The sequence below is a fragment of the Myotis brandtii genome, unplaced genomic scaffold (genome assembly GCF_000412655.1).
Source record: "Myotis brandtii unplaced genomic scaffold, ASM41265v1 scaffold112, whole genome shotgun sequence".
Taxonomy (NCBI): domain Eukaryota; kingdom Metazoa; phylum Chordata; class Mammalia; order Chiroptera; family Vespertilionidae; genus Myotis; species Myotis brandtii.
Window position 1 is genome coordinate 13,850,701 of NW_005353838.1, and position 27,227 is coordinate 13,877,927.

General features: G+C 34.0%; 1 protein-coding gene across 3 annotated transcripts in view; it reads right to left on the minus strand.

The window, feature by feature from the left end:
• Positions 1 to 235: 235 nt before the first annotated feature.
• The window catches only part of NCKAP1 (NCK-associated protein 1), a 90,493-nt gene continuing 63,501 nt past the window's right edge, over positions 236 to 27,227 (minus strand). For all 3 annotated transcript variants that reach the window (XM_014546550.1, XM_005857661.2, XM_005857660.2), the window contains 14 exons: positions 24,561 to 24,680; positions 23,812 to 23,951; positions 22,877 to 23,008; positions 20,884 to 21,102; positions 20,561 to 20,691; positions 20,195 to 20,292; positions 14,573 to 14,666; positions 10,357 to 10,439; positions 9,835 to 9,915; positions 6,969 to 7,062; positions 5,153 to 5,269; positions 4,462 to 4,571; positions 2,869 to 2,958; positions 236 to 1,162 (listed from right to left, as the gene is read on the minus strand). In XM_014546550.1, the coding sequence (XP_014402036.1) occupies positions 1,046 to 1,162; positions 2,869 to 2,958; positions 4,462 to 4,571; positions 5,153 to 5,269; positions 6,969 to 7,062; positions 9,835 to 9,915; positions 10,357 to 10,439; positions 14,573 to 14,666; positions 20,195 to 20,292; positions 20,561 to 20,691; positions 20,884 to 21,102; positions 22,877 to 23,008; positions 23,812 to 23,951; positions 24,561 to 24,680 (1,626 nt within the window). In that variant the 3' untranslated portion in view covers positions 236 to 1,045. The remainder of the gene's footprint in view (positions 1,163 to 2,868; positions 2,959 to 4,461; positions 4,572 to 5,152; positions 5,270 to 6,968; positions 7,063 to 9,834; positions 9,916 to 10,356; positions 10,440 to 14,572; positions 14,667 to 20,194; positions 20,293 to 20,560; positions 20,692 to 20,883; positions 21,103 to 22,876; positions 23,009 to 23,811; positions 23,952 to 24,560; positions 24,681 to 27,227) is intronic.

Consider the following 27,227-nt stretch of genomic DNA (forward strand, 5'->3'; position numbering starts at 1 on the left):
GTTTCCTTTTAGTTTTGAATTTTTAAAAATGTTATGTAATTTTATTTTCTAATTTTAATATTTTTCCAGTGGAATGTTTTTCAAAACATTTAAACAAACCTTGTAATAGCTGACCTAGTGTCGAATGCTACATTTAGACATTTCTACACTAAACTAAACTAAAGCTTATTTTAAACTAATACTTTCATGTTATTGAATAAATTTCTAAGGATCCCAAATTAAAGAAATCATTAAAAACGTGATACAGTCTAGTGTTTATTTTATGTTGTGGCAGGTACACTTGATTTTCAAAAATTTAAAACATATAAAAAGTGGTTAGGGACTAACATTTTTATCAACAGTTGATAGTGTTTAAGATTATTTATTATACAGCAGGGTACAATGGTAGTGCTAATTCCAATAGGGCACCATGGAAGTTAGTCTAAAAATTATCACTAGGCTTTATACAAGCAACAACATATGTTGCTGTTTTAGAATTTCAGGACATAGTCTGCTTCTAATGCTAAGCAGTCCTTTAACATTTTTAATGTTATACAGTGTTATAGTATTTAGTTTGGCAAATGTTTCAAAATAAAGTAGAAATGTATTCATAACATCACAGAAATGCACATCCAGTTTTGTTTTCAATAAGAACCATAGGTACAGATCAGAACTCTTCCCTATATGAAATAATTTACACACAGATGAATGCTATATCACTACCTAAAATAATCACTAAATACAATTCTTTTTGAGAAATAAACAAGCAAAGGTTTTTCTCATTATCAAATATCAAAAACATAGAGATAATGTATATTTTTCAAACAAATGATACTCTAAAATTATAGGAATAATTTCTGTGAATTCAGTGAATGTGCAACCTAAATCAACCAAGTATATTGTAGTACAACTATATTAAGAAACCAATGATCAGAAAATACAACCATATGAAAAAAATTTATAATCCACAAAACTGTTTATCAGGCCTTAAGGTAAAATAGCTCCACAGTTTACAGGTAAAACCCAGGCAACAAAAACGCGTGCTTGTCTTCAATAAGTAGATATTTTATGCAGAAGATGTAACACTTTGCTTGTAGACAGCATGGTATGCATTTCTCAGCAAGACATAAGGAAAACAAGATTCCAAAAGATCCATTGTTAGGAATGGGGATTCCTGCACAATCTGGAAAATTCCAAAATGCATTAGAATTCCAATTATTTATTATGAGAACATTTACTGACAACTAATAACCATAATTTTACATTGTTACATTGTTCTTATTAGAAATAGACACAACTTATTTTCCCTTTACTTTAAAATCTGAAAGGTAAGTGTGCCATGCTGAATGCTCTCAGAAATCAGTTAACCAATGGGAACATACTACACACTTTCATAGCCTTCAACAATATCTATACTAATAAAAGGGTAATATGCTAATTAGACTGGGAGACCTTCCGGACAAAGACATGGTGACAGGGCCAAAGCAGAGGCGGTTAGGGGCCATCAGGCCAGGAGAGGAGGGCAGTTGGGGGTGAGCAGGCCAGCGAGGGGGGAAGTTGGGGGCAACCAGGCTGTCAGAGAAGGCAGTAAGAGGCAACCAGGCTGGTGGGGGCCAGTTAGGGGTGACCAGGCTGGTTGGGGGGCAGTTGGGGGTGACCAAGCCAGAAGCGGGGGCAGTTAGGGGTGATCAGGCAGACTGGTAGGCAGAATGTTTAGGGGCAATCAGGCAGGCAGGCAGGCGAGCAGTTAGGAGCCAGTGGTGCCGGATTGCGAGAGGGATGTCCGAATGCCGGCAGTTTTAGCTCTTCCAGTTTTCTGTAGTCTGACTCCATTCTGCCCATTTAATACAATTTTGCTGGCAGTCGGACATCCTCTGAGGGGTCCCAGATTGGAGAGGGTGCAGGCCAGGCTGAGGGACACACCCCACCGTGCACGATTTTCATGCACCGGGACACTAGTATATATATAAAAGGCTAAAATGCTAAGTGTCCCCTTGGGAGTTTGACCAGGAGACCAGGAGTTCGATCGCTCGCTATGACATGCGCTGATCACCATGGGGCGGTGCAGAATGAAGGCAGGCCCCAGCCGGCAGTTGAAAGACCTTGATCGGCCCTGATCACTGGCAAGGCCTAGGGACCCTACCTGTGCACGAATTTAATGCACTGGACCTCTAGTGTTAGACATAAAAGAGAATACAAACATTTAAAATGGCCATATCTTGAAGTCCAAATGGAGACCCAAGACTAGGCTACAAAGCAAAATTAAACATCAAATCAACTATAATTAAGTGGTGAAAAGCTGTAAGTTCTAGAGAAGTTCAAAAGAGAAGAAAGATTAACGTAGACCAGAGTAATCAGGAAAGTCTACCATAAAAAGATTTGAGCTATGGGGTATGCTGAATCATTTAGACACAGACCTCTGCAGGTAAAGGAAATTATTCTAAGTGAGGAAAGAGCTTCATGGTAGAAACAAGCACGGCTGGTTCATGGAAGTCAAGAGAAGGAATGCACTAGAGTATTATAGAAAATTGTATTAAATGGGCAAAATGGAGTCAGACTACAGAAAACTGGAAGAGCTAAAACTAATACACTAGGAAAATATAAGACTCAAGTGTTTCCCAACAAGTTAAAAAACTACAAAGAATACCTTATAGGTAATGCTAATCTTTTATTTTGTTGTTTTCTGATATGATTACCATACTGTAAAATACAGGTGATTGTCATTCTTTTTAGCAATTTTAGAAAGTGTGCGGTTTGGGGGAATGAGCACCAGGAATAAAAAAAAGGAACCTCAGCTCTTACTGATATTTAATCACTAAAAGCCAAGAAAAGACAATTAGGAATGGCTGGAACTTCTTTGTTGTCACTAAAAATTAAAATGAGACTTACCATATCTAGCAGTAAATAAACAGATTCTCTATTTCTTGTTGTTGTTTTGTCTGTCTCCTGGCCAATTTTCAGTAGACTGGAGGATGCAAGCTTAAAAGTATACACACATTTTAAGTAAGTTTTTTAAATAAAATGTTCACCAGTGACTTTTTATTTTCAGTATGCTTGAACTTACAGCATATTTTAATCATTCAGCTGCTTATATAATGAGCAATTAAATGACAAATAAGATTCTTTACATTCAAGCAATAATTTAGAGAGCTATCCTATATAATAAAAGGGTAATATGCACATTGACCCTAACAGGGGGAACGACCGGTCACTATGATGTACACTGACCACCAGGGGGCAGATGCTCAACGCCGGAGCTGCCCCCTGGTGGTCCATGTGCTCCCACAGGGGAAGCTCCATTCAGCCATAAGCCAGGGAGCGGGCCTAAGCTGGCAGGTGGACATCCCCGGGGGGAACGACCGGTCACTATGATGTACACGGACCACCAGGGGGCAGATGCTCAACGCCGGAGCTGCCCCCTGGTGGTCCATGTGCTCCCACAGGGGAAGCTCCATTCAGCCATAAGCCAGGGAGCGGGCCTAAGCTGGCAGGTGGACATCCCCTGAGGAGTCCTGGACTGCAAGAGAGCGCAGGCCGGGCTGAGGGACCCCCCCCCCCAGCCCCCGAGTGCACAAATCTTCGTGCACTGGGCCTCTAGTTAAGGCATAAACAGATACAAAAATAAATGTAATTGAATATTCTTATTGGTCTTTAAAACTGGTATTTTTCAGGAAAAAAAAAGATTTAATTTTTATCTTTCTTATATCTGTATTAACCATATTTCTTAGTTCCCAAATAAGAAGAAAATTTCACACCAAGTTTGAATTAATGGGACATTAGGACAAGTCTTGAATAAAAGAAATACAGGAAATGAAAAAAAAATTTTTAATCTCAATACTGTTTTCTTTGAAATAGACATTATTTTCTCAAGTTAGTACTATAATTGCTTTAAATGTTTTAAAAATAAACTTTTCTAAAAAGCTAACAGGATTTATAAGTTGAAAAGAAGCATTATTCTAGTGTTCATTATACCATGATGCATCTTTCCTTTAAGTAAAGTATGGAAAAGCTACATTGATAAAGGAAAGAGAGCTACACTAACATTAGAAACTAGAGCTATACTTCATGAGGCCAGAGTTAGCACAACCACCCTCTTTTGGAAGTAGTTTGTCATCATTTTCAGTCTTTCTCCAAATAAATGAATATAAGTAAAATATATCCTTTTAGACAGAACATCTTTTCTTTGCCTCAATTTTCCTTTGTTTTGTTTTTTCCTCTTTAAACCCTAGACAAAATTCTAAGGTACTACAAACATCAGCTTAGAAAAAAAGTCATCCTGCAGAACTCAAAAACTGGGAGACTTCTACGTTAAGGGGGAAAAATGCAAAACCAACTACTCCTTGATTTTAATGCCCTGCCTTACCTGTTCCTCCCCCTCGCCCCCCAAATTAGTTAATTAAGAGAATTTATTCTCTTACATCTCATAGTTATTTTAAATTTTCTTTATAAAATGCCATGAGTTTTGCTACTGATAATACATACCGCCAGAAATTCTTTAAGACGATCTTCAATGCTTCCTTTGTGAATTGTAAACAAAGCTGCAGCAATCTGATTGATGGCTTTGGCCAAGCAATGTATGTTATTGCAATGCCCTGAGAAAGTGCAAATAGGGTTTGTGGTTTGTGTGTGACCCCCAAATATCAACTAAGACATAGAGAGTAGATCTACATAAATAGTGACGTGATTAAAAACAAGGCTGGGGCATAATCTGCCTTGCTCTCCTTTCACTTATATGAGGACTAGTACTTTTAAAAATAGCATAGCAAGTGAGCAACAAATGATTATGTCTGTATTAAACAAGCAATTAAACCCCTAAAAGAAATCTTATATCAGTTTTATAATGTCTTAGACACATAAAAAAAGAAATGCTTAGCTGCTTTACAAACATTTCCTTAGCCAATCCTTAAAATAATCTTAAGAGATAGAGACTCCCTTCACCATCCATCCCCTGCCACACATACATTCAAGCACCCATAAGCTCACATAAACACGTTTCCTGTATCAGAAAATTGGGATTTAGAAAAAGAAATACCAACTATTCAGGTTACAAAGCTAGTAAATGGCAGAACTTAACCCACATTTTATTATAAAAAATATTAATTACTTGAAAAGTATCTGCCATATCAAAACTCTTAACTTTTCCATTGACAAAATAATTTTAGACCACAATTACCTTCTATAGCAGGGCTATACTGAGACATCACATTACTGGCCAGTGTTGGCAAAGAAACTGCCACAAAGACCATGAGGAGGCAGGCAATTTTATATTCTTCTTCTGGACTTATGTTTTCTAAGGGAGAAAAATTAAAAATAAAACTATTTCTTCTAGATTAGTTAAAGAGTTGATCATCTAAACCAGAAAAGGCAAATTTAAATTTTTATAAGGTATTTTACTTTGCCTCTACAGAACTGATCACAGTTTTGTTACAAGAAATACAGAATGAATATAAATAATATATGTTACTATTGGCTATTATCAATTCCCAGGGCATATTTCAAAGACTGCTAATATTTTTCTTTTTTTAAATTTTAAGATTATAGGGCAAAAAATAAATTAGGATAATTGGAACCCGAAATTTCCTTATTGAAAACTGATGATAAAATTATTTACAAGAAAATTCTATTTACTACAGTTTAGAAAATTTATTATCTCATAAAATCCTTAATATTTTTTTTATCTAAAATAGGTATGAATGTAATTTGAAATGAACTATTTAAAAGGTATAAATGTGTAAAGACTGGATTTCCAACCTCTCCATCTTAGAAGACAGAAGGAACCAGTCATACATGAAAATAACTAGCATTGCCCAAGGCTTTTAAGATATAACCCTTTCAAAAATATTTATTGTATTGTGAACCAAAATTGTGGATTATCTTGTACCTGGGAACTTCTAGTCACCCTACTATTCACTACCACATATAACTAAGAGTTGAACATAAGAAAAGAGCCAGAATATGTTTTTAAAATTTGGTTGGTTATGAAAAATACAGCTGTAGCAAATTAAGTAATAGTAGTAATTATCCATGTGACTATAATTAACATACTGCATGAATTACAAACATAAAGCAATATTAAATCAAAAAAGAACTGATGAACTCAGTCATACAGGCAAAGGACTAGGGGAGGGCATTTTAATACCAGAAACAGATGAAATGTTATCTACTTTATAGACAAATCTAGAAATATCAAGAGCATTCTGGGTACTACGTTTCACAGGGCTGGCCTCAAAATCTCTTAAATGTTTAATATTACATAATAACACACAGAATCTTTATGGTTAGTGGCTCTAGTCCTATTTAAAAAAAGACACCCTTTTCTAGGTATCATCTCCATTAGCATACAAATAAATATGGGCATAAACCTTTATTTTCCCACCTCAAAAAAACTTTCTCTTGATTTTACTTCTGCCTCCAGCTACTATAATTTTATTTCTTTGCTCTTTTTTAAAGTAAAACTCTGAGTTTATCTCTAAATCCTTTTCTCCTATTCTCTCTTAAGCCCTTGCTAATCAGCGCTTTGCCCTGGAAACGCCATTGACACTGCTCGTGTCAGCATCACCCATTAATTCGACACAGCTGATCATTCCCTTTCCACTTTCCTGGAAGCTACTGTTTCCTGGTTTTCCTTATCCTTTACTGGTTCTTCCTTCTCAGTTTTTTGTTTGTTTTTAGTAGTTCCTCCTCTTTTCTCTGAGCTCTTAAAGTTGAGAGCATCCCAGGGCTCAGACTGCATCGACTCCACTAAATGGATTTAGTAATCTAATCCAGTTTTATGACTTACATAATCTAATCTATATGATGACTATGCTGTAACTTAAGTTCCAGAATACAGAAATCTTTGTCTTTTCTGCACTGATATTTACCCCCCAAAAAGAAAAAGGCTTGACATAAAGTAGGCATTTGAATAAACAGATTAAATATCACATCTATATCTGTGTTGCTCTGGTAATTTTAACTAAGACTACTACATATTTACTAATGCATTTTACCTGATTTTTGTGAAGAGAGAGCTACAACAAGGGCAGGATCAATCTCACAAGGCAATCCAGCAGCTGATGATAACTCATATACATTCATTGCAACCTGAAAAAGATATAAGAATTACAGAGTAAGAGATATTCTAACAAATTTCTGAGAAATCTCACTTCAGTAAGAAAAGATATATTGTTTAAATTAGAGTTTGCCTACAATAACACTACAGAATTTTGAAAACTTGCTTGAAGCAGGAGGTACAGCAAAACTAAGCTACATTGGAGTAGATGATTTGGTACTTTGTGGTGTGTTGCTGCTGGTTATAACTTCCTACTGTTAGCCAAACAAAACTTGTATACTTTCTGTGGCAAATTCCAACAGAATCATTCTTAAGTTATTATTTTTCTTAGAAGCATGGATGTAAAATGTCAAGACAAAAGAGATGAATAAATGAACAAAAGTGAATCAAAGGTACTGGACTTATGTTTATATCCATATTTATTGAGTGAAAAATTATAGTGGCCTCATCATATCTATAATGTGATAAATTACTTATTATAACAGTTTTAGGGAATACTGATTTAAAACCTGATCAAGGAATCTCTAACGACTAAAGTAATTTTTTTGGTATCATATATGGACTCCAAATACTTAAGATATTCTGGCTGTTCCATACCTGTTAAAAACTACCTACATAATTGGTTACCTTTGATATTACAACAAAAAAGCATAAGGTATGAAGTAAAACTGTGTATCTTAAAATAAATGGAAATTTCCATGGATTAAGTTCTAGATAAACATACAGGTTTTGATCCATTATTCACTCTACCCACAAAAATTAACTCAAAATTAACTATAAAATTCTCAGAAGAAAATATAGGCATAAATCTTTATGACTTTGGGTTAGGCAATGGTTTTTTAGATAGAAGCAATAATAGAAAAAAATAGATAAACTGGATTTCATCAAAATTAAAAACTTGTTCTTCAGAGGACACTATGAAGAAAATGAAATAAACTCACAGAATAGAAAAGATTTGCAAATCATGTATCTATTAATGAACTTGTATCCAGAATATATAAAGAACACTTACACCTCAAAATTAAAGACAAACAACCAATTTGAAAAATGAGCCAAAGGATCTGAATAGACATTTCTCCAAAGAAGATATACAAACAGTCAATAAGCACCTGAAAAGATGTTCAACATATTTGCCACCAGGAAAATGCAAACCAAAACAATATTTCACACACACAGTGTGTGCCATTCCACACACACTAGAATGACTATAATTAAGAAGACAGATAATAACAAGTATTGACAAGAATATAGAGAAAGTGAAACCACCATATACTGCTAGTGGGAATGCAAAATGATGCAGCCACTTTAAAACCATATTGGCAGTTTTCCAAAAGGATAAAAAACACAAAGTTTCCATATGATCCAGCAATTCCACTCCTGGAATATATGCAAGAGAAATGAAAGCATATGTCCATACAAACACTTGTACATGAATATTGTTAGTAGCATTATTTATAATAGCCTAAAAGTGAAAACAATCCAAATGCGAATCAATTTAATGAATGGATAAATAAAATATGGTATACAGCCAGACAATGGAATATTATTTGGCAATGTAAAAATGAAGTACTGTCCAGCCGCAGTGGCTCAGTTGTTGAGCGGCAACCTATGAACCAGGAGGTCACGGTTCGATTCCCGGTCAGGGCACATACTGAAAGTTTGTTGGAATTTAAATACAATTATATCAGGTGCTAAGAGAATTAGATGGTTATGCAGAATACTAGTTAGTATTCTGCATAACCTGCACACCAGTGTCTTCTCAAGGACTAATTCGTCTTTAATGTTTTTTTAACGTTTTTCTACAGTGTTTCCACTTAAAAAATAATTTTGGCCCAGCCAGTGTGGCTCAGTGGTTGAGCATCGACCTATGAACCAAGGAGGTCACGGTTTGATTCCTGGTCAGGGCACATGCCCAGGTTGTAGGCTTGATCCCCAGTGTAAGGCATGCAGGAGGCAGCTCTCATCACTGATACTTCTCTCTCTCTCCCTCTCCCTTCCTCTCTGAAATCAATAGAAAATATATTTTAAAAAAAACACAAGATAGGTAGATGTGAGAATGCATACAGATCTGGTTATCTCATAGGATGTGCATGTAGAAGAGAGGGGTAGAGTTAAGAATAGAGTGGGAGAAGGATGGAACAAGCGATAGATAAGCTTTAAATTTGAGAAAAGACTCGAGTGTCATACAAGAGTTTAGAGAACCTTTTTCAGTCAGTGTTTTTCAAAATATGTGAAACCTAAAACAACCATTCCAAGAAACATAAAAGCTTAAAAGGCATCGGTCTGAGCTGACATGTCACTTACTAGATGTGTCATCCTAAAACAAAAATTGTGAAATTCACTTAAGGCTACCCACCTCCTATCTTATATTTATTAAGAACAAGATATTTTAAAAATTAAAATTTATATAGCCTACAATTAATTTTCTAAAATTTTTTTAACATCAATTTAAAAAACTGACTGGATTTATCTCTATTTAAAACAAAACAACGCTTATTTTATTACCTCATCTTCCTCATTCAGCTCATGACCAAGTAGAAACAGCTATCAGTTTAGGGAAGAAAAGATCAATATTGACCCATTTTACATTGGTAGAGATGATCAAGGAAGATTAACTTTAAAAATGCCTGCTTATTATTTTGGTGCTGAGCTTTCAAAGATGCATTTTCAAAGGCAAGCATGCTCACTAATCACTCTAAAATAGAAACTTTACTATAGTTTGGGATTTATTAAATTTTATTTCATATGCAACTGAAAAATATTTCATTTTAGAAACTGTAAAATCCAAATAAAAGTTTTATTACCTTCATATCAGTTTCCCTTGGAATGTGGTCCTTGAAATCTTCAATTGAACTTACAAGAAAAGGAATGTGGTAGGACAAGACCTACACAGGACAACAAAAAAGAACACAGCATTATTTTTAAATGGCAGCCTCTAAATTTATGAAATATTACCATTTGATTACTTCTAGTTTTCATAGAAATTACTTTTCTTTATCTATTGTCATGTAATCTTCAGTACTAAGATACACAGAAATGAAATGTATGTATTCAATGCCAAACTGAATACAGGCAAATGGAAAATGCTTTAATGAAAAGTTGAAAAAGTAGCTCAATATCCAGGCAAGTTATACCCCCTGAATTTCAATACCAAAACAAAAAAAGTTTAAGTATCTTTAATTTCTACATACTTTATTTTAAATGACTATGAGAACTGGAACTTTAATTATATCACTGCCTACTATAAATTTAGAGTAACTTTTAATTTCTGGGAAATTAAAAGGGATTATCTGAATATAGCATGTGTACTTATAATGGTTTCTTACATCTCTAAGTGCTTCTTGTGCCAATGAGCGGAAGGATAAAATTACACCAATTATTGTCATCCTCTTCAAGACACTGTCAACAGCTAAATTTGAAGGAAGGGGAGAAGAGAGGAGCATGAATTAGATTCTTTCTTAACCTTGAAGAAAACTCTTAGTCATAAAATTCCCATGATAAAAGGCACAACTAATAGCATTTTACTATAACAAATGATTAAAGAGGCAAATGTATTGAAAGCTGATATAAAAATTAATCATAGTTTACTGCAAATGGAATATACTCTATTCTTCAAAATGGTTTATCAGTGGTTGGCAAACTCATTAGTCAACAGAGCCAAATATCAACAGTACAACGATTGAAATTTCTTTTGAGAGCCAAATTTTTTAAACTTAAACTATATAGGTATGTACATTGTTATTAACTTAATTAGGGTACTCCTAAGGCTTAGGAAGAGCCACACACAAGGGGCCAAAGAGCCGCATGTGGCTTGCGAGCCACAGTTTGCCGACCACGGGTTTAGATGGTTAACCAGACTCTTGAAAAAATCATATGTTGAAATTCTAACTCCCAAAGCTGATGGTTTTAGGAGGTGGGACCTTTGGAAGGTGCTCAAGTCAGGAGGGTGGAGTCCTAATGAATTCAATTAGTGTCTTAAAAGAAGCTACAGCGTGATATCCCTAACCCCTTACATCATGTGAAAATTCAGTGAGAAATCTGCAACCCTGAAGAAGATCCTCACATGACCATGTTGGCACCATTATCTTGGACTTCCACAACTGTGACAAATAAATTTCTATTGTTTATAAACTACCCAGTCTGTAGTGTTTTGGTTTAGAAGTTCAAATGAGTAAGACACATCCCATAGAACTAATACTAGAGCAGTGATGGCGAACCTGACACACGTGTCAGAGGTGACACGCGAACTCATTTTTTTGGTTGATTTTTCTTTGTTAAATGGCATTTAAATATATAAAATAAATATCAAAAATATAAATCTCTGTTTTACTATGGTTGCACTATATGTGACACGGCACCAGAGTTAAGTTAGGGTTTTTCAAAATGCTGACAGGCCGAGCTCAAAAGGTTTGCCATCACTGTACTAGAGCAATGGCTATGTGGGTCTTGGGCTAGGCAAGCAAAAGGTAGTGGGAGACAGGACAGAAAAGAATGGCTGGATGTGAAGTTTATCCAAATAATGGTTTCTGAACACTATGCTAAGTAGTTTATACTATCCTTCAAGCAATACGTGGATTATTCAGGGTTCTCAAAAATATAAAGAATGATATGAAAAGAAGTATGTTTAAAAAATATGACTCTGAATGTCAGAGACAGGTTAGAAAGTGAAGACTGAATGCATGTTAAGAAGCCATGACTGGCCCTGGCCAGTGTGGCTCAGTTGGTTGGAGCATCATCCTGTTCACCAAAAGGTTACCAGTTCCATTCCCGGTCAGGGCATATGCCCAGGTTGCAAGCTCGATCCCCGGTTAGGGGGCAGTGGATCAATATTTTGCTCTCACATCGATGTTTCTCTCTCTCCCTCTGCCTTCCTCTCTCTCTTTAAAAATCAATTTAAAAAAAAAAAAAAAAGGCCATGACTGTAGTTCATGATAAAGCCATAAACAAGAACCACAGGAGTAGATTTGGGAACATAAAATGATGAAGTAGACAAGGTGAAAAATAGAATAGTGAGTGGGAAAGACTGGAAAAAATTTTCTAAAGGCAATAACTACAGATTAGTTCCAGCCAATCACTGCCATAATGGGGAGAAATACTGCCCATTATTCAATTTGCTCAGGTCACATAGTTAGAAAGCCTAAAACTGAAAATTACTTCCAGATTGCCTTTCAATTCAGAGCTACTTTTTAATAAATAATATTGCTTTTCCTTTTTAAGGATGTTTGTTGACTGTGAAAATCAAACTATTCTAAAAGTACATCAACTTCTGGACATGGGGTAAAAGAAGCACGAAGGTAGAGGTTGGAGACAAAAGAGAGCAATCTGAAAAATAGTTCAACTGAAAATGTAGCTTTCTCTATTTCCCTGAATAAGGTACCCTTAAGCAGATTTTTTTTCAAATTCCAAAAAACAGCCAAAACCGGTTTGGCTCGGTGGATGGAGCGTCGGCCTGCGGACTCAAGGGTCCCAGGTTCGATACCGGTCAAGGGCATGTACCTTGGTTGCGGGCACATCCCCAGTGGGAGGTGTGCAGGAGGCAGCTGGTCGATGTTTCTCTCTCATCGATGTTTCTAACTCTCTATCCCTCTCCCTTCCTCTCTGTAAAATATCAATAAAAATATATTAAAAAAAAATTCCAAAAAACGATTTAATAAATTATATCTAAAGATAAATTTGATATATATAGGTATTAAAACAATAATTTATCTTTTGATTTTGGCCAATTACACAGGTCATGAATCACCACTATTATAGATAAAATTCAAGTAAACAGACTCTAAATAAAGGATGATGAATTTTATTTTGAAACCTATAAATTCTGGTTGGAATTTTAACAAATTCTATGTTGTTTCAATTCCACAAATAGGAGAGTTAAACTAACAGTAAACAGGCATTGAACAGTGCAGTAGCTTAGTTGTTTCTAACCAGATGCTCTTTATGAGCAGAACATTAACTAGGGTGAAGACTAGTTGGGTGTTCAAATGAGTATTATAAAATGGGACAAACACGAAACATACAAAAAAGTTAAGAATAAATTTAAAAAAAGACTAGAAAATACAAGTACATAATAAAATAAGAGATCAAGTAGATATTTAACAATTTCTTGCTAAAAAATGTATTCACTCTCCTCTTCCTATTATGCTACCAAGTCAATTTTTTCTTTAATTTCATTTTTTAAGTACCATACAATAAACCATTACCTTTTTCCCCCCTTTTGGTATACAGCTCTAAGAAAAATAATTAACATGTGTAGATTTGTGTTATCACCATCATCACCACTGTGATGAACAATTTCTTCAACCTAAAATACCCCCTCATTGTTTTCTGTGTATAGTTCTGGCAACCACTGATCTACTCTACAAGGCAAACTGTAGTGTAATTTTATGCTAATTTATATGCTAAGTTTATATTTTTTAAAGCAAGATAAGATAGCTTAATAAAATTTGATATAGTTGTAAAACATTTAAAAGAAAAATATCAAAGGCAAAGTATGTAAAACACATGAATGGATCACTTTTTATTTTCTTAAGAATTACTTTTTATTTGGGAAAATAAACTTTCTGGTTTTCTCAAATACAAAGACTATTTTTTTGGAATTTCACTAATTTTCTAATGTTGGGAAGCCTTTAAATGAATCAAAAGAAGCATGACTTTAAAATAGTTTATAATTATAACTTTAAGTTCAAGTACAAAAAGCAAGTGAAAATAAAATTAATTCAAGTGCATCTAAAGAAGTTATCGGGCTAAACATACTTTATTAAATATTTAAGATTCACTCTTATTTCACAATATACCTCCCACAAAAAACTCAATGTCAACTGTCAAAAAGACATTGAAAAGGATTTTTTTTTAAGGTGTAGGCCCAGGTTTTCATGCAATGAATACTAGTTAGCAATAAAAAGGAACAAATTACTGATTCACTTAACACAGGTGGGTAAATCTCAAACATATGCTAAAGTCAGACACAAAAAGAGTATGACTTAGTTTATATAAAATTCTAGAACAGCATATTTAATCTATAGTGATAGAAATCAGGTAAGCCCTCTGTATTGGGGGCTGGGATGGACACTGACTATACAGGGACATGAGGAGACTCTGAGGTGGCGGGACTGCTCTACGTCTTGATTACAATAGTGACTACATGGATGTATGCATTTATCACAATCCATCACACAGTTCACTTAAGTGTGTGCATCTATTATATGTAAAGTGTACCTCAATCAGGTTTATTTTTAGAAAGTGACAGACTCAAAAGTTAATTCTCCTTTAATCCAAATTAATATAGATTTACTGTATTCAATTTAATGGGTTCATGAACTAACTGTTAATATTCAAAATATTTGACACATGGTACTAAGAATACAGTAAAAAAATTGTGAAACAGATACTTAAATGGATCCTTTGAAAAATTTTCCAGTTCTCTTCATAAGCTAAAGAGTACTTATTCATAATTTATTACTATACCTATGTTTACAAATTTTAAGCAAAAGCTAAATACTTTGGTCTTCTTAATGCTTCTAAAAAGTATCAGAAGTTACCCACATGATAATCTTTTAAAGAGTGCAGCCATCTGGTCTGGTTTGTCAAAGCTGGTCCTCATTTGTGTTAGCACATCAACATTCTCCACCACAAGTTTCTAAAAAAGAGAAAGATCCCAGGTCAGACATAGATCTCCTTGTGTTAATGAGATAAGAGCATGCTTGGATATTACAATCTGGCATGTGGGAAATACAATTCATGAAATCCAGATGCTCTATACTATATATTTTTGTTGTTATTTTAATAAAGGAATCTTAAAATTATTTACACAGGCTTAATGTTTTCTTCAGTTTGCAAATTCAGGAAGAGGAGTTCAGGAAAAAAGCCATAAAGATAAGTAGTAGGATAAAGGATTATCTTATCCTTAGACACAGAACAGCATCAATAATAAAAAGCAGACACGGAAGTGGATATAGAGAGCAATAAATTCCACCAAAACAACAACTGACCAAAGACAGCCTAGAGTTCATTGCTGGATATATACAATCAGAAGGACAATAACTTGTTAGGGTATGGTACCACTTCAAGGAGATGATAATAAAGCAATATTTTCCAACACAAATTATCAAATGGAAGTGTCAACTATGTACCTTCTCTTTCATAGACCATCCAGAGAGAAAAGGAGAGAGAATAGAAAGAAAGAAGGGATATAAATAAGGGAAGGGAGTGAAGGATAACTATTTAAGAAAATCTCATTAAAGAATGTTTTGCTTAAAAGAAACACTGGAAAGTAATTTAGTTTAAAAATTACAACTAAGACAAATGTAATTAATTTGAAAAATAACAGACACATGTATTTGGAAAGCTTAGATGTATGTATTTGAAATATGCAGGGATGAAGCCTGGATTTTGATATATGTAATTGTAAATACATATATCCAGGCTTTATCCCTGCATATTTCAATTCAGCAGGTCTAGCTGCAAAGATAAAGCAAGCATACTGTTAAAGTGCCATAGCGGTTTTGTTACAAGCCAAGGGCTAATGACATCTGATTTAAGGGGAGCAAGAAAAACTATACAGAAAATCTATAAAACTCATTTTTCCTATACTCATATGCATTTGGTTTAGGTTTCTTGATATTACTTCAGATTATTTCTCTTTATGCTCCCAACCAAATGTTCTGCTTCAGTCACATTTATGTGCTAAATTCAAGTTCTATAGTCTCTGATCAGAATGCCTGCTTTTTCTGGGGCCAATACCATACTTGTCTCATTCTAAAACTTGATTCAACCAATATATGTTCAAACTACATACCCAATCCTGGCACTACTTATGCACCTTGAACATAATATCACATCAGTGACTCAAAGACACCACTGAATTTTAAATTCACCATTACCTTATGTGCCACTAAGAAAAACAACAACACTCTACCAATTAAATTTAAATGTTTTCTAATTAGCTGACTATAAGATGCATACAATTTCAGAAATATAGGATAATTGTTTTAGAATTAATAAATTACAGTATATATTTAATAATAAGAATACTGTAATCATTTTTAAGCTCCTGTACAAGGCAATTTACAAATAACCTCATTTACTTGGATCCAAATGAGGGAGAGGATATTCCAATTTTACAACAGAGGAAACTAAGGCTCAGAGAAGTTACATAACTTGCCCAAGTGGCAAAGATTTTAAGTGGCAAAATTTGGAATCTGAATATAGGTATGTTTGATTTAAAAATCCAGCCCCTTAAACACTAAAGAAATGGTTTCCGATCTTCAGTGTACATCAGAATGATCTGGAGAACTTTATTAACAAAACTGATATTGCTGGGTCCCAGCACCACATGTTCTGATTCAACAGGTCTGAAATAGAACCAAAAAAGGTGCATTTTTAACAAGTGCCAAGGCAATGCTGCTGATGACGATCTGGGGAAAATTATTTAAAGGCATTGATTAATATCACTGGTGAATGAACTGAACACTGGAAGTAATACTAGGAATTACCAACTAAATCAGTGATGGCGAACCTTTTGAGCTTGGCATGTCAGCATTTTGAAAAACCCTAACTTAACTCTGGTGCCGTGTTACATATAGAAATTTTTTGATATTTGCAACCATAGTAAAACAGAGATTTATATTTTTGATATTTATTTTATATATTTAAATGCCATTTAACAAAGAAAAATCAACCAAAAAAATGACATCTGATTTAAGGGGAGCAAGAAAAACTATCCAGAAAATCTATAAAACTCATTTTTCCTATACTCATATGCATTTTCATATACTCATATGACACGTGTGTCATAGGTTCGCCATCACTGAACTAAATGGTTTAAAATGAACTGAGACAAATCACGTGAAACCAATCAAGAATACTAAAAAGAAAAAAAGGTTTCCTGTGAAAAAAGAAAGTTAAAGTCTTGCTTGATACAATTCATATTTCAATTTCCTACTTCATTTGAAAAAAAAATCTACTAGGGCTCTGTGAAGAACTAAAAGAACTCATCTGTAAAATGCCAAAACAATTCTTTTGGCAAGGTTGGAAGAATAAATTGACTCAACAGGCACAACTCCAAATGAAACACCCCAAGAATTTTAGTAGAAAGAAGACTGGTTGTTTTCTTCTCCAGAAAGTAATAAACATGTTTTACCACAAGTACACATGCATAGTGTTGACTATGTCTGACACATGATTTATTCACAACCATTAAGTATAAAGCTCTCCTTTTTTATTGGCACACAACTTTACTGTTTGAAACAAAAAGGTCCTCAGCTCCAACAATTAAAGCCATCCATAAGATGAAGAAGATGTAGGCACATAATATTTAGTTTATGTCAATTTAGAAAATAAAAGCTAAGAAATTATAGAATGATTTTTTAAAATTTTAATTCCCCCTAAATCATTTTATGCACTAATTTCAAACAGACTAAAATGCTGTTAGAGGTGTCATCATGCTCTAATGTAAGTATGGGCTACAATATCTTCAGAGAAATATTTGATAATATTAAGAAAACTTTTAAATGTTAATATCCTTTGATCCATTTTCAAAAATTTGCTGGTTAAATATAGAGAATTCTCTCTCTCAATCTCTGCAGCAATTCTGCCAGGAGACAACCCAGAACTGAAAGGCCCATAGCATGTCAGCCTGGGGGATGGCCCTGCTGGTGTATGCTGATGCTGCGGGAGTGGCACAAGTAGGGGAGAGCGGGTGGGCAGGTGTGCATTCACAACAAAAGTTTTTAAACATGTGAATTGTGATTTTGTCAAAGGTAGTCTCTGCCTCTTGATGTAAGAATAAGGACCAATAAAAAATTACTATTTAGCCCTGGTCAGGTAACTCATTTGGTTAGATAGAGCACATTAACCATACACCAAAGTTGTGGGTTCAATCCCAGTCAGGACACATACAAGAATCAACCAATGAAAGCACAAATAAGTGGAACAACAAATCAATGTTTCTCTCTCAAATTAATAAGTAAAAAAGAATTTTAATTATTATTTAGATACCATGATTGACCAGGCTGCTTCATTTTCAAAAAGACCAGATCATTCAGCTAGGAAAATGTAATATATGTTCTTGCATCAGATAAGGGTGGGTTAGATGACTGCTTAGAACCCTTTCGTTTCTAAGACAGTACAGTAGCACTGTACCAGTGTAAAGCTCTAGGGCTAGATAAGACTATATAGGTTCAAACTTTAGTTTCACCACTTTAAGCATGTGAGCCTGGACAAGTTAATCATTCTTGGTCTCACTTTTCTAATTTGTAAAACAGGGACAATTCCAGTTTCAATGATTTAAAGGAGTTAATAATATGTATGTTTAAAGTTTATAAAAGTCCTAGAACAAAGTAAAGAGTCAGAAAGATAGCTATTTTTATTTATGCATCCAACAAATATTTACCAAGCATTTACAATGTGTTGAAAACTAATTTAGCACCAAGGTTTTAGGAGAATTAAATAAAGTTTTTACTCTAGTGAGACTGGCATTAGCAAATACATAAGGGAGGTCGCAAGTAAGATACCCGTAAAATTGGATAAAGAGAATAAAAAGTGATGATTAATTGCGATAAAGTCAATTTTATCCCGTAAAATTGGATAAAGAGAATAAAAAGTGATGATTGCTATTTTTAAAAGTGTAGTCCAGGAAGGATATTCTGATATGATGACATTTGAAAAATACAGGAATGTTATGAGAAGGCAATCTAAGGCATTATCTCTGTGAAGAGTATCTGAGGTGACACAACAAGCAGGCCAAGTGGGCTGGAGGAGTAAAGAAGGTCCGGAAAAGTGAAAGGCCAGATCCTACAGAGGCCTCTAGGACTGCTAAGGACATTGATGCCTTTGAACTCTCACAGATAGGAATACAGAGAGATCTAAATAGGCTAATTTTTATTACTTTATCACAATACTCAAACCACTATCTTTAATGGCAAAGAAGCACTAAAAATGCTAACAATTCTGGAAGTACCTATTTATTCAGCTGAAATAGAAAATAATTGGCAAAAGTAAAATTACTGGGCCACAATTCTTCTATTATCTCATACTAAAAGGAACATAGAAAGTAAACTGAAAATTAGAAATTTGTTACCTGAGAACAACAACATAGAAAAGAGATAATGTATTTACAAGGGAATGAGTCTAATAAATGAGAAATATTGCTTGTAAAAAAATGAAACTAGCATCGCAATGTTTGTATATTTAAAACCATAGTAAGTATAAAGTCTGTGTATTTAAAACCCACAATATAAAGTATCTAAAAGCTGGCTTCTATATAAGAATTGTAAAACATTCCTTTAAAAAATAACAATAGAGAATAATGACATGATGAATACCAAAACAATATTTATTCAGTACTTATTGTGCCAGGCAGCATGCTAAGTATTCAAGCAATTGACATGTATTAATTAGCTCATATAATTCTTGCAAAGTAAAAGTTTTGTAAGTTTAAACTTTTCCCAAAGTCAAAGCACACGACTGACAGGATTGAATTTCAGGATAGCCAGACTTGAAAGCTTGAGTCCTTAACTACTGGATAATACTGCCTCTCTTTTTAGTCACACTGACTCTTGCCGTCTATTTTATTCGCTCAGCAAAATAGTTATCAAACTTGCAGGAATTGACTTATCCTATGTTTGCTCAATTTTCAATAAATCAGGTCACTATTTGTAAAACAGAACAAAACAAAGATGCTATTAAAAGACCATGCTAGGCCCGGCCAGTGTGGCTAAATGGTTGAGCATTAACCTATGAACCAAGAGATCATGGTTCAATTCCCAGTCAGGGCATATGCCCAGGCTGCAGGCTCGATCCCCAGCGTGGGGTGTGTAGGACGCAGCCAATCAATGATTCTTTCTCATCACTGATGTTTCTATCTCTCTCCCTTTCCCTTCCTCTCTGAAATCAATAAACACATATTTTTAAAAAGTACTTCAAGACCTTAAAAAAAAAAAAGACCATGCTAGTGCTATAATTTCACTTACATATGAGAACTTTCATGTCAGGTTAAAGAAATAGACCTTAAAAAAAAAAGACCATGCTAGTGCTATAATTTCACTTACATATGAGAACTTTCATGTCAGGTTAAAGAAATTAACATTCTAGGCTTGCTGCTCATTTTCTTGAAATGTTTTTTAGGAATTCATTTTTATAAGCTAAAATTAATAAAGACTATATTACCTTAAGTTCAGCAACTTGTGATGAAATATGCCACATAAGGCTTTCACTTAGGAACTTCATACCATATGGGCCTAGCAGTTCTGATAATGACCTCATTTCTGAAAGGAAATGCAATTACTTTTATACTTTGACACAGCAAATACTTTTAAAAAATAAACATTAACATATTGAGACATTACATTATAGAAGCAAATTACTCCTGAGAAGTCTTTAGAGTAGAAACAAACAAACAAACAAAAAACACAAATGCAAAGGTAAGTATATAATGTATGACTGTGCATATAATTGAATGAAAATAGTCATAATAGAATCAAAAGCCAAAAAATCATTTCTTCATTCTCTAAAACATGTCATAGTATTATTCACCTGATATGTCAGAATATTCCTCTGCATTGAATGTTAATTCATTTTCTGTAGGTAAGTTCACAAATGCTTTCATTGCAGGGAAATAAGCTATATGACCATTGCTGACTTGTCTTAATAAAGTTTCCAAATACCTAAGGAGAAAAGTAAATTTATAACCAGGAGAAACTATTCAATTCAAAATGTATTATGGTATATATTCCTGAATATAATTTTAAGTTGGCTAATAACATGAATGAGCACTTATCCATAAAAAAAAAACTTTCCCAAGTAGTTCATTACAAAGAAACATTGTCTCAATCCAAATTTCCAAATGTGTTCCTTACCAATTTGTGTATAGACTTGTAATGGTTGGCTCTCCATGACTGTCTAAATGTTGTGTTTGCTGAAGAAGAACATTATTAAATACTCTTGTGATATCAATTTGCACATAGTTTTCTATCGACTGCAGTACAGTCATATATGCTCTTACACTTGTTAGAAGCTCTGATGGTTTTGCAATTTCTTGTGTGGCTTGATTATACATAGTCATTCCAACAATTGACCTGAGGTTTAAAAAAAAAAAAAAAAAGAAGAAAAGAGTTCTGACTTCTGCATTTACAAATATAGTCATTCAACCTACTAATCTTTAGTATCAAATAAGCAATAAAATTTTAAATACAAATTGTTACAAAGCCATGAAATTACTATCATTATCTTCCAAAGAAACAATCTAAAAAAACAATGACTACCTAAAAATTACAATGAAATGGCAATGCAAGTGATTTTAAAAATTCTAAAGACATCAGTAATAAAATGATTTAAGGATAAATCCCTTTGACATAATACATTATAACAAGACAAACCTCATTGCTAGAAACCGTCCAAGGAAATTAACTCAAGACAAAAATGCCATTCATGCATATGGCCCCTAAGTCCTAAGATTGTGCTCAAGTGTTAACTAAAATCATCAACTAATACAAGCTATACATGGTGGCATAAAAACCTTTCCTAGGTAAACAAGTTTACAGCCTTGTTTTGATCTTGACCACTAAGGAGATAGATGTTTGGTAAAAAGAGTATCTGCTTCTCTGTGGATTAATGGACCAGACTACATATTTACAGAAGGAAAACATGGGAGCTGTAAACTGAATCCTACCTTTCACTCACCACTCTACCCACCTTGGTAGTTAAGAATAATAAATACCAAAGGGCATAATTTCCCTTTGTCTTAAATATTAGAGCATTCTGAGTTTTACCGTCAGGATGCCTGCCTTACTAAAGGACAGCAAAAGACAGTCTTTGTTCCAGACTAGACTCTTCTCTAGTCAATTGATGACTTAACATTCAATTTAGTGCCCACGTATACATTCTCCTATTTTATTCTATAATCGTAGAATTCTCACCAACTATAGCTCTAAGCTTTATGTTTCATTTCTACTCATAGTACTTAACACAATGTTAAACATAAGGTACAAAGACTACTTGTTAATGACTACAGATTTTTTAAAAATCTTTGGCAAAATGTTGTTTTATAAATTGCTTTAAGGCCTTCAAGACAAACTTGTCCAATCAATCAATATTTTCTTTAATAAATTTGTAATTTTACAAAAAGGATTAAGAAACATTTATAAAGTTGAAAGGTTTCTGACTTATCACATGCAATATCATTTCAAGAAACATTATATATAACCTATAAAACTATAATTAGGACTAAGTACCTCAAGAGTCTAGATCTATTGGCCTAACAGCACACATCTGAATCCAGAATAGACTTGAGTTCATCTAGTCCTGAGGTTTTTGAACATTTAAATTTGACCCCTTATAAGGTATGTATCCAGCATCACAACTCAGTACACTCATGTGTACATACATAACTGAAAAGTGTCATGACACAATACTTACACTTACTACATTCAATGCACTAATTTTTTTCTACTTCTTTCTTTCCTTCCTTCCTCTTCTTTCTTTCTTTAAATATTTATTATAACCTTGTAATCTGATTTCATGACCCCACAGGATTGCCACCTGACAGTTGAAATACACTGATTAGCTCCAGTTTTCTCATCTTGCTTATAAGGAAACTAAGGCTCACTGAGATGAAGTGGCTTGTCCAATGTTACAACTGGTTAATAACAGCAAGTATGGGACAAGAATCGGAGTAATTTAAGTAATTCCCAGTTCAGTATTTTCATACTTCCCAGATCATCATTCTTTATATTACACCAATTCTACTAATGCTTTTCGTCATAAAAGGAAATATTGTGTGGGTATGAAGAATAAATATAACAAACTCATTAAATGAACAAACAAGCAAAAATAGTTAATGTTTTTTCTTACTTAGTAAAGCGGATTTCCAGGTGAGAAGTCAAATATTCTCGCGGGGTAAAGGTATGTTCCCAAACCACCATGTTTGGTACATAATTTATAGAGAAACACAACTCAGAAAGTGCAGTGTGCAATTTATCAAGGCTGAAAAAATATTAATAAACAATAAACAAAATGTTCAACATTTTATCATAACAATACAAAATTAATTTTATAAACATGTGAGATCTTATTTGGGGATAATAATTATAGAATTCAATTTCTCTCCTAAACAAAGTTCAAAATCTCAACACATGAGAGCAATTTTCTAAAGATAAGCAACATTCATTTCTATCTTCAGATGATAATGACTTAATACACAAAAAAGAGCTTATTCCACACTCATAAAGATAATCATTTCCAACTTCTATTGTACTTTCTGTTGTGGAGGAAGAAAGTTGTCTACAAAATGACAAATAGCTTGCTCAATGTAGGAAGCAAGGAAGTAAGAAATTTACTTTAAGCAAAAAAATATTCACCCATTATTGCCCACCTATGCCTCTTTCTCCAGGTAAGCAAACAGCCCTATTCTGATATATCCATTTTAAACTAATGGTATCAGTCATACACACCATATGCCAAAATAAAGTCTCAGATATCTTATTTTAAATACAATGAAAATAAAAGTGCACCCCTAAATTTTTAGATTCCTGGCCTTTAGTATTCTGTATATAAAGACAAGACAATTATCATCTATTACATCTATTTTCTTCAAAACTCCAAAATCTGTATTTTTAGATGAAATAAGCACTAAATGGTTAATCAAGTCCACAAAGGTGAAAAAAATTAATGACTGGGAAATGGAGAATTTACAATTACTAGCATTTCGTTAATACTAATGCCATACAAAAATAAACTGAAAAAATAAACTGTAGCAAAAATATATATAATAAAAGTGGATGGCTTACTTGGTCACTACCAGCCTGTTTTTCCTCATGCTCTCAACTCCAGGTTTTTCCCTTTCAGGTTCCCCTTTTTTACCAGTTTGTTTTTTTGACTTCTTATTCACTGCCTGACTAATGGTTTTGGCACAATGCTTGGGCAGCAACTAAATTTAAAAAGAATAAAATGTTACATTACACCAATTACTTTGAAAACACATTACTTATTCAGATAAACCTTAACTGAATCCAGTCTATGTAAGAAATATCATGCTAGCACTAAGAACAGAGATATAAATAAAAAGTAGAATTTACCTAGCTTCGGGAGTCTAAGCTTAGTGGAAAACAGAAATAGGTAAATATTGTGTGAAGAAAGACTTCATAGAGGAAGTTATATCAAGACTGCAGTTTACAGGATAAATGAAACATTTTACTGGAAGGAAAATGGCCTACGAAGAACAAAACTATGTTAGGACATAATGTGTTCAGAATCCAGTGAGAATTACTAGGTGATGAAGCATAAGTACAGACAGGACAGAGAAGTTTGAACTATCAGGAAGGGATTTAAATGTCAACCTAGAGGTTGGATTTTATAGTGTAAGTAATCCTAAAGACTGTGGCAATATTTTAAAAACTATCTAATAATGGAGCTTCACAAGAGGTAATGAGATTTAGTAAGAGTCTGAGAATAAGAAAAAAAAATAACTGGCTAGCAGATCATTTTCTTGCTTTCATATACAAATTTCCTATCTGTAAGGAAACATTTAAATTATTACCTGGTCACTCAGAGTACACTGTTCTGTGCAAATATCAGTGATAAGATTTCGAGCTTGTTTAGCCATTTCATCCAGAAACATGTTACATAAGGAAAGACTTCGATCTCCAATATGATGTCGCTGTTAAAGCAGAATAATAATAATAGTTACCAAAAAGTAGTTTGAAATAAAACACTTTTTAAATAAACACAGAAAATAAGGTTAAAGTCTATTCTACAATAAGGAGTGGGGGTTCAAGATTATTACATACATTACTTTTGTGCTGCTAGAATAAATGTAAGATAATATAAAAGAATGTAAAATACTTCAACATAAAAAATAACTGTTCCTAAATCTATCATGATACCTTAAAATGTATTTTAAGATGCCCTTTAAAACTTTAAAGGGGATGTAGAAGCCAGATACAATTAAATATTGATTCACTTACATAAGGAGAGATTTCAAATTATAAATAGTTACAGCCCTGTTTAAGCAAATTCTGACTCCTGAAAGATAAACTGTATCTCTCACTATTACTTCTTCCTGAAAAAAAGAACACTGAACTAGCATTGCTTTACTAGACTAACTTATTTAAGACACAGGTCTGATTTCACCACCTCCCTCAATGGCTGAGAAATACTGAGACTGAAAAACAAAACCAATAGGATTTCTTAACATGTCACAAGTTTCTCTATGATCTGCCCTCTGCCTCTAGCTGCAGTGCTGAGAAGAGACTTTAGGACAACGGCAGAAACACAGGGACCTTAGCAGACTACAACAATAATCCAGGCAAAAGATGATGTGGCTTGGGCAGGGGGAGAAGAGGTAGGAGTTTGGCTATATATATAAAGATAAAGCCAAAGACAGAAAACGCTCCAAGGTTGAGGGTGAGGTAACATGTCCAAGAGCAACAGTTCTCTTCTGTACATGTTACATTTTACATAGCTAAAAATGCCTAAATGGCAACAGAATATTTAAAAAAAATTTACAACTAAAGGTAAAGGACTGGGCTGAAAATACAAATTTGGGAGACATTAGCATATGAAAGATTTTTAAACAATGAGACTGGAAAAGATGAGTGAACTACTATACTGGGTAGTACAGACAGAGCAACACAATGACTAGTTTTCCTTTAGTGCTGGATGCCATTATCCCGGGCTCCTGCTGACCCAGCAGGGTGTAAATTTCAAATCTAGTTCAAAAGATACTATCTTTCTGCAAATTTATTTTAAGTATTCCAACTCAAAATGAGGTTTCAGCATTAAGAAATTGTTCTGGAGGCTTTTTCTATAATGCCTCTGATGTAAATAAATTCAAAGGCTAAAACTAAAATTATAAAGCCAGACTGCACTGAGAACTATGCACATCAACTTACTCTGTCCTCACCCTGAGGTGAATTTCCCCAATGCTCCCACAGTGCCTCATGTATATTTCTACCACAGCACAGATCATCAGACCATGGGTTGGTCTAGGGCCGTGGTCGGCAAACTGCAGCTTGCAAGCCACATGCGGCTCTTTGGCCCCTTGAGTGTGGCTCTTCCTAAGCCTTAGGAGTACCCTAATTAAGTTAATAACAATGTACCTACCTATATAGTTTAAGTTTAAAAAATCTGGCTCTCAAAAGAAATTTCAATCGTTGTACTGTTGATATTTGGCTCTGTTGACTAATGAGTTTGCCGACCACTGGTCTAGGGTAGAGACTGTGTCTTTGCATCTTTCATTCACAGCATTTAACAAGGCAGATGGGAAATAACAGTCTTTAACAAATTAGCTAAATGGAAAATAGAACAGTGACACTGACTAGCTACATGACTATAGGGAGACTTTCTTCAGAGACTTTCTTCATCTGTAAACTAAGAATGATTATCAGCAGTATTGTTGCCACTTTGTCATAGCAATCAAATGCAAAAAAGGATGGGAGAATGTTGTACAAATTGCATGCTTCTATATAAATATAAACACATTATTAATTACTTGTTATAATTACTTAATAAGAATTGAGTATTATCCTATTTAGGAACTATAACTTTACCAACTAAATGAAGCAGAAACATTATGATATAAAGTAGATAATGATAGATATTACAATATAAAATGCTATGAAAATATGGAACAGGAGGGACAAATTCTAACTGGAGAAATGCTACAAATATTTTGGAAGAGGTGGGGTTTAAGCTGACCACTGAGAAAAACGTAAGAGTACAAGAGGTAAGGGTGCAATGAAATGAATTTTATGTGTTAGGAAAAACCTTTAAAAGGCTAAAAAGTAGACAATTAGTGTGCTTTGCGTAAGGTGGACTAGTTATAGTTCATAGGAAGTGGAAAGTGTATGATAAAACGAGGGTAGAGTCCATCCAGATGAGTGGATAAACAAAATGTGGTAAACACATAGAATAGATTATTATTCAGCCATAAAAAAGAAAGTGCTCATATGTGCTATAACATGGATGAGTCTTGAAACATTATGCTCAGTAAGAAACAAAAGGACAAACATTCTGATACCACTTATATGAATGATCTAAAATAGGCAGATTCAAAGAGATAGACAGTAGACTAGGGTATACCAAGGGTAGGAGGGATGAGGAATTACTGCTTAATGGTTCCAGAGTTTTTGCTTGGGGTGATGAAAGTTTTGAAAATGGGTAGTGGTGATGGCTGCACAATACTGTGAAGGTAATTAATGCCATT